The 8,863-nt window shown below is 40.7% G+C and overlaps 1 protein-coding gene across 1 annotated transcript; it reads right to left on the bottom strand.

Annotated features, from left to right (window-relative positions):
* Window positions 1–3,104: 3,104 nt before the first annotated feature.
* On the bottom strand, window positions 3,105–6,088 carry fzd9b (frizzled class receptor 9b). The gene has a single exon (XM_048169222.1). It carries the CDS (start codon window positions 5,589–5,591, stop codon window positions 3,843–3,845), a length of 1,749 nt encoding a protein of 582 aa, XP_048025179.1. The 5' UTR covers window positions 5,592–6,088; the 3' UTR covers window positions 3,105–3,842.
* Window positions 6,089–8,863: the final 2,775 nt, after the last annotated feature.

The following is an 8,863-nucleotide window of genomic DNA, read 5'->3' as shown; positions in this document are numbered from 1 at the left end:
CTCATATAGACCTGTCAGCGACTGCCTGTACAATTTTGCAGCAGTGTCAGAAATTGTTATAGGGCTATATTTGCCAACTATAATTGATTGTCAGGGGCATTTTTTGAGAAATTGAACAATTATTACTTGTGAAATCAAATTAACATGGCTACGTAATGCAGAAGATCTATTCTAGGTCTTGAACAGAACATTATAAAATGTTGCAAATGTACATCATTTTGTATTTTAATATGTCTGAGGTAGATAAATGTTTTTGCCCCAACCTACGGTGACTGAGAGAGCTCAACATGCTGCAGCTGAAGAAAACACAATGCAAATAAAGCCGCGGTCACACTAGACTTTGAACTTGCGAAATTTCTTCGGAAGCTGTAACGGTCGTGATATGACGTCACGGTCTACAGCGTCTCTTTTATAAACATGAATTCAACACATAACTTAAAGTAATACATTCAAAATGTAAAAATATATAACCTACTCGACTTTACTCCAAAAAAAAATATTTTTTTAATTCAGCCATGAGGTCATGCCGTGAATCGGTCTTCTACTGGTCGCACGTTTTCACGTGATGCGAATTCGCAGGTCAGAGTTCACCAAACTTGAACTTTGGAACGCAGCGAAATGTGAAATTTTTTCACAGGAGCTTGCGTTTCCGGTCTGACGCATTCGCATGCGTTTGAATGGAAGTCAATGGAACGAAAAGTGCAGTGTGACCGCCCCTTAAGCAACAGCAAATTAAGAAAACATCTTCATCAGTTTGACAACACATGTGCTGTAAATGCTCACAACACAACCAAATACAGAAACGCCCTGCAAATAGCACAAGAGGACCCCAATAATTGATGAACCTGGCTGGGACCGCTTATTGTTCAATGTCTACTCATCAGTGGTGTTGTTGATGACCTGAAAGGTACGTTTTTTTTTTGTTTTTTTATTTTAACATCCTGATCATATGTGCGTTTTGAGTATTTGCCACGTGTTTCTATATTTGGATGCATTGTGAGCATTTGCAGCACATGTGTTGTCAAACTGATGAAGATGTTTTCTTAAAGGCACACTATGTAGATTTTTGCCACTAGAGGGCACCTATTCAAAACAAAGGCATAGCTTGATCACGCCGAGATTGAGCGCAGAATCTTTGCATGTCGCTCGGTGGCTAGATTGAGAATATCAGTTAATAAATGCTGGATGGCTTGTGTTGATAAATGGCATGCAATTAATTTTAAAAGTATTGTATGATGGAGAAAATGCTGTATTACTGTTACTAAAAATAAAGCTGCATCTGATTATGCTATGTTAGCTACTTGACAAAATATTGTTTCTCTCTGAGGCATGGTAAAACATGCAGCTGCGGAAAGAAAAAAAAAAACAATAAGACTAAACGTGTTGAGCTATATAACAAGTTTTCTGTCTATAATTGTAACCAAACAGTTGTTCCTTGTCTAATAAAACATGTAATATATCAAAGCATTTTTGGTGTTTCCATGGTTTCTACAAAATAAAAAATGTAGGGTAACGCAGGTATGACGTTAATGATTGGTGACGCACGGACCAGGTGTCCTGGTTAAAATTACTTTTTTTCTCTGGAAACATCTTGTATAATGCAAGCACACAAGTCAACAAAATATATAACACTGTTCTAGTGGTTTTTGGATATTTTAATCCAAAAATCTTACATAGTGTGCCTTTAATTTGCTGTTTTTTTTTTTTTTGGTTTGTTTTTTTGTACACGTCTTCTTCAGTTGCAGCACGTTGAGCTCTCTCAGCCACCGTACCAAGCCCTGATAAATTTAAAGTTTTTATTTGGATCTTTTATATAGTGGAAGAAATAAATGCACTTTATTTATATTTTCTTGACCAACTGAATGGACCATGAACTTCATTTTAGTGTGTTTGGGAAACCTTGGTCATAAACAAACAAAGGACTCAATAAGCTCATGTATATGGTATAAAAAAAGAATGGGCTACTTTCTGTAACAAAAGCTGAACTATGTGAAAAAAGGACAGAACTTTTATTTAAGGGGGTTATGTATTTTTAAATAATATATGACAAGAAATCTTTTAACAACTGAGTTGAAAACAGCGATGAACAGCAACATTTAATTAAATATTTTACCAAAAATATATCTAGGACTCACAGGGACTGAAATGAATCAGAATATTTTTGTGATCAGCTTGAATTACATGAATTGTTAGAACAAATGGATTCATTAAATTAATTATAATTTAACTTAAGAGAACGAGGGTAGTTTGGGGCAATGTCTAGATTGTTCTATTTCAAAATTGATCATTTAGACAACTGCAGTTTTAGGAAATTCTGCTAAGTTTTTTTTTTTTAAAGAAAGTGAGCTATAATGGCATACAAATGAATCGTCTCAAATCCAGATCTGCAGTTACAGATGGGCAGAGGTAGGGTGAAGAAAATACAATTCAAGCAGCTATCGGAGCCCTACATGTTCCGGATCAAGCGTCGGAGAAAAGTGCCTTTATTTGCATGAGTGGCTCACATCAAAGAGTGGAGGGGGAAGAGAGAAGCGACACACAACAATAGGAGAATCTGGATGTGTTTGTGTGCATGTGGTGCACCTCATTAATGAAATATAATTCCAGAACAACCTCTGTGTTTAAAGGTGATGATGTGAACGTTCGCACAGAGAAATTCAGGCTACGGTCTGTCGCTCTGCTCAGTGATTCCCTTTGAGGATGAAGGAAAGAAAACCACCAGGGATTTCTGTTCTGATAAACGCGCTCAAAGGAGAGCGTGCCCAAAGCGACTGCGTCTGTCATATGGAGGGGAATTAAAGAGAGAAAATAGAGCAAACAGCTGAAAGAAGAAGAAGAAGAAAAAAAAAACAGCGAACATGGAGCAGAACGTGATGCAAAAACAATGTGCTAAAAACAAAAATGAGGCCTTAGCTACAAGCTTAATCTCCATGATCCAAGCTTAGTCACAACTTTGACCAATAGCCCCTTAAAAGTGACATAGATTTATTCGTGTCAGGGGCGTACAAAGCCACATAGCCTTGTGTTATTCGGGGGTAGCCCACTCTTTTGAAGGCCCTGAAAGGGTCCCTCATGGATCGATTTGCATTTGAACTGGGGCAACCTTTCAGATGCAAACCTAGCTTTCTTCATCAAAATATTTGCATTGCTTTGACGCATTTTCTTGTTACAATCCATGTGAAAAGTCTCACCAAGGCGCTTGCCTTTAACTTCCACCTCTAAATAGATGCAAACACAGCCGTCCGGCACAAGTACCTAAATGAGATTGAAATAATAGCGTTACTTTGTGTAGCAACACCAAAACAAAAGTGCATTTTGTCTTCGTACAAGTAAAACGCACTTAGTTTAGCAGTTAACTCTTGAAGTGCCTACTTCAAAGAATAAACTTCAGACAACTGTTGAAAATATATAACATTTTATTATCTTCTTCAAAAAGGCACTTTTAAACAGACTGATCAATGCCATCTTGTGAGAAACCAAGACCAAGAAAAATTAAATATATATACAATAAATAATGTGTCCTGAAGCATTTGAACAAGTATTTAAACATATTAACAAGTCATTGAACAGCTTTCAAATGGGAACACTGTGCACTTCTCCATGCAAGAGCAATTGCAGATATTTATAACTGATTAGGATGTGCATATCTGTCTCATTTATTGCTACAGCAAGCGATAATACAAAATTTCCCTTTAAGAAAGTACTGTTAATCCATTGTTTAGCTGCAATGTTGGGTTTTAAGTTTGTTTAGTTCACTGTAAAGCTTCACTGCACTGCATGTCTTATTCTCACAAAGTCCACAGTACAGTGCATCACAGATGAGGCCAGTTTCAGTGCTGTGCTCATACATGCGTAGGGCAGTCCGAGTAGGGATCAGTCTTGGACATGTGCAGTATGACGGCAGGTGCTTTGTAGTGGCAGTGACTAGTGCTGCAGCTCCCGCTGCAGTGCTTCCTGCAAGTCCTGTCTGTAAACTTTCTGCTACACAGCCCCTGCCAAGTCTGCAGCGTCTTGGAGCTCCAGACCCACACGCCACTGGTGATGCCCACCACCAGTGACATGAAGATCTTCAGCATGAACACAGCCACGGTGGGCACCGAAGACTCCAGAGAGCAGTCCTCGTTCCTCCGACCCGGGAACGTGGTGCACTTGCTTTGCAGCCCTCGGAATTTCCAGTAGTCCATGTTGAGCCGCTCATAGAAGTAGCAAATGATGACACAGGTGGCGGGAACTGTGTACAGGATGGAGTAGATGCCGATTTTCACCATCAGCTTTTCCAGCTTTTCCGTGTTGGTGCCTTCCGTCTTCATCACCTTCCGGATGTGGAAAAGCGCCACGAAGCCAGTCAGGATGAAAGACGTCCCAATTACGAGATAACAGGACAGAGGAACGAGGACGAAGCCGGTTAGCGCCCCCACATCCATACTGCCCACATAGCACAGTCCGGTGAGCTCATCGCCCGCAACTTTCCGCATGGTGAGGATGACTATGGTCTTCAGGGCAGGAATGCCCCAAGCAGCCATGTGGAAGTAGCTGCTGTGCGACTCAATAGCTTCATGACCCCATTTCTTACCAGCCGCCAGAAACCAAGTGAGGGTGAGGATGACCCACCAGATGGAGCTTGCCATGCCAAAATAGTAGAGGATGAGGAAGACTATGGTGCAACCCGTACTCTCCAGGCCTTCTTGGATGATATACAACTCGCCATTCTCACGGTCACATGCGATGTTCTCTGCCCCGGCGACGGAACGAATGATAAAGGCGACTGAGTAAACGTTGTAGCACATGGAGAGGAAGATGATGGGCCGCTCTGGGTACTGGAAGCGGTGTGGGTCTAGGAGGAAGGTTAGGACTGTGAAAGCTGTGGATACGAAGCAGAGAGTAGACCAAACCGCCATCCAAATAAAAGCAAAGTCCTTATCCTGTCTGGACCAGAACACGTCCACAGCGGACGAGCAACGTGGAGCGCACGTCTCGCTCTTTTCCACATACTGGAACTTTTCCGGGTTGTCACAAACTCCCATGCTGCCCCCTGAGCGTCCGTTCCCAGCGCCAGGCTGCCTGGGTCTGGGCGGCACAGGCAACATGCCCTCTCCTTTCTTAGTCTCAGTTTTGGTATCATTTTCCGGGGCTTCCATGCACAGTGCGTTGGGGTCATTCCTTGTGGGCAGTTTAGAGCAGTCCAAAGAATCAGGCCAGGCATAATTAAACTTCTCCATGATGGGCGAGCACTTCTGACGTGCCTGTTCGCACATCGGACGACAGGCGGGGATGGATGTGGACACTTGGTCCGTACACATAGGGGCATAAAGAGAGCAGAGGAAAAATCTCAAATGCACATCACAGCCATATTCCACCAGAGGGGCGAATTCATTCAGTTTAATCGCAGCTTCCCTCTGATTGTCATGGTCCATAAAGTTGGGCATCCGGGTGAGGTTGTACCCAATTCCCTGGCACATAGGGATGACGATAGGCTCACATTTAGCCGGTCTCCCTCTCTCCGGGTCATAAGAGCCAATCTCTAAACTGTAGGCAGCAATAACCAGCTGACACCACAGAGAAATCACAATTTTCAAAGGTGAGCCTCCCATGCTGGATTTTCAGTCACCCTTTTTTGAATGAGGTAAGTCAAGGAAAACTTTCCTGGCATATACAGTCCCAAAAGAGGATACTTTTGTGTGTTATGGGTGATTATGTAGCTCCATAAGACGCTGCTTAGATTAATAGTGTTTCAATGAATATTTCATTTGTCATCCAATTAAAACGCTGAAAAATAGACAGTCCTCTGAATTAAACTTCTCTGAAAAATCCCTTTTCAAAGTCTTTATATCATATAAAAGGATGCTTAATGTCCAAGTTCGTATGTTTCTATGAAAAGCGCGCGTGCACAATCACTAAAAAACACTAATATTTCACGTCAGTCATTACCGTTATTATTAGGACAAATAAGGACATCAGGAGGAACTCAACAAGAGAAACAACAAATCTGTCCGCGTCTTCGGTTATCTCCGAACTTCTGTGAAGCGTACAGTCCGACAGTAGCTCCTCTCTGTCCTCCTCACATCTCTACTGACTCACACACTGAACTTTCGCTCTCCTCTCTCAATGTCCTCTAATGCGGGGGCGGGGTATTCATGACGCACTCACGTGGTTCCGCCCACACATGTGCCCCGCCTACTTACTACTGAAAATATATTGCGTAAATCGTGGCTCCGCCCACCTACAACAGAGAAAGCGTTCAGTAAAACACAAACGCTCAATCTGGAGATTTATCCTTGGAAAAAAATGTTTGGCAATCATAGTTTTACCCAAAATACCATGTTATTTTTACGAATGCAAATTAAAACAATGAATTAAAACGGGATCTCATTCAAACATCATTTCCGAATATCTTTCTGTATTTATTTTTAATTATTACTAGTAGTGGTGGCTATACAGTGGTTACTTTTAGTAACAATAAGTGTAAAGATAGGCCTATTTTAGTGAAAAATACCTTTTTTGAATTTTTGAAAGCTTCATATAAATTGTCTAATGCAACTATTGTTTGTTTTAGCAGACTAAACTCATTTTCTTTTGCATTCCTTACAGAGATATAAATAATGTAAATCCTTGCATATGAGATTTCAACCACAGAATTAGCTGTAAAATCATAAACGGCCGAAGCTGATATAAAATGTCTCCCTGTTGCACTGATATTATGGCCTAATAAAGCAATGGAAAATTAGGGTGCGAAGGAATTTATCAAAATAGCTGCTATGATACTCAACACCTCAGGATATTACTTTCAAGGAGAGAAGTTCATTCCAAATTTAATGAAAGAAAAACAAAGTCCAGACAAGAAACTTTAATTATAAAAAACAAGTAGGCCTAATCTGTCACAGATTTCAATAAACTTTGTATTTTATTAAACATCACTATTTACACTGGAAAATCCCACATCCCGAGATTCCTGTAAAAGAAAAAGATAATTATTACCATCTAGTGGCTACACAATGTACAACACTTACACATAGAAAGGCAACAAATGAGACTTCCAACCATCGTAAGCTTTCTTAAATCAAACTCAAATGTAAAGAATGTCAAAAAATGTTTATAGCCTACTAATATAGAACAAATATGTTTAAAATCATCTGCCTCTTTCATTTCAGGACTCATTAATCATAGGCTGAGCTCAGTTCTCAAGCCAAACGTTTGGTCAAAATAAAACAGGCCAGATTAGAATCCCTTCTGTTTGATGTGGTTACAGTGGGCATTTAAACCTTTTCACCCATGGTGTTATACTGTGAGCAGTTATCAGATTTGGATTTGGCATACTAAGCCTCACTTAGTCTGAAAGAGCACAGAGTGATTCTGATATCCCTCCAGCCCGGGAAGGAAATGCATACCAGACAGAATGATTTTTATCACCCTCAGCATTTGCATGTCAGACCCAAATCCAATCCAATTTTGGTAAAATGAAATTTAATTTTACATTTACGTAATTTTATTCAAAAGCAACTGACATTGCATAACAGTTCATGCATTCCCTTGGAATCAAACCCATGATCTTTGTGTTGTTAGCGTCATGCTCTGCTGGAACATTTTACTGATCAATACATGCTATTTGAAACTTGACAGAGAAAATAAACACATTTTGAAAGCGTAGGGTCCTCTCAGGTGCCACACTCTCACTGTCTCTGTGTACGGAGCCTCCCAAGGACTGATATGAGATTATTATCAGGTAACACAACTCTCCATGTTTTCATGCCACCTATCAGAAACATATCCACCCTTTTAATCTTATCTGAGCACTCAGGCATACCTCTGTGTTCTCGACTGACACGAAATGCGTCTTTAAAAAACAACCCCACCAGACTCACAGTCTTGACGTCACCGCTACAAGCAAGCCTCCAGGACCGATCAAATTGAGAAGTAGGGCGACTTGCCTAAAGACTTTACAAATTGTGGGTGACAGATGGAGGCCTTAATTAGAGCTCACCCAACTGTGAATTAAAGTGATGTGAGATCATGTCATGACACCATATCCTGTTTGGGTAGCTGTGCCATGGTGGTATCTCTCTCACTCAAGCTAATGGAGCTCAGAGCACTTAGGCTGTCACTGTTTATCAAAACGGCCACCATGTCCTGTGACTCCGCTGCACTGGACTGCACATTTTGTGGTTGGAAGTCCTGCATCATCAGTGTTCACGTTTCTTATTTGCGTTGTACGTGAATAGAGAAAGAGTATTGAGGACACTCTCTCGGGACGCTGACATAATGGAAGTGTGGGTGCTTCTTAAAATACGATGGAAATCACAAGGCCCGATGCCGTCTGCTGCATGGGACAGTGTGACCGCTGAGGGTGGTGTTTATGTGGAGTGTGTGTCGGGCGGTTTGACACGTGGCAGGGTAAGATATCTGTGTCTGAATGGAGCAGAGCCTGACCCAGGATAAGAGAGGTATGGGGACAATGCCATCAGCTGGAATTAAGAGAGGGGAGGCGGATGGGTAAGGCAATCACACTCCTTTCCATTGCATTGCAACTTATTATAAGCTTGAGAAGAGCTCTAAAAATAACCTGCAATACAAAGTGTGCCCAAAAAGTATTTTAAGCCGCAATAAAAATGTCTAAATGTTATTGCATTAGATACAAAATAGCAACCTTTGTAAAAAAAAAAAAAAAAAAAAAAAATTGTATTGAATGTGCATTCATAGTGCACATAAAAAGTATACTGTAAAAAATTCCACCTATTTCAACCTTACATTTTTAAGCTACCCATAGTAGGATTAGTCCACTTTAAAATGAAAATTACCCCAAGATTTACTCACCCTCAAGCCATCCTAGATTTATATGACTTTCTTCTTTCTGATGAACACAATCTGA

The sequence above is a fragment of the Megalobrama amblycephala genome, linkage group LG19 (genome assembly GCF_018812025.1).
Source record: "Megalobrama amblycephala isolate DHTTF-2021 linkage group LG19, ASM1881202v1, whole genome shotgun sequence".
Lineage (NCBI taxonomy): Eukaryota > Metazoa > Chordata > Actinopteri > Cypriniformes > Xenocyprididae > Megalobrama > Megalobrama amblycephala.
This window is presented reverse-complemented; position numbering and strand designations above follow the sequence as displayed.

What these genes read in the sequence shown, in the direction of transcription:
- fzd9b (XM_048169222.1), bottom strand. Translation starts at nt 5,591, where the DNA reads ATGGGAGGCTCACCTTTGAAAATTGTGATTTCTCTGTGGTGTCAGCTG.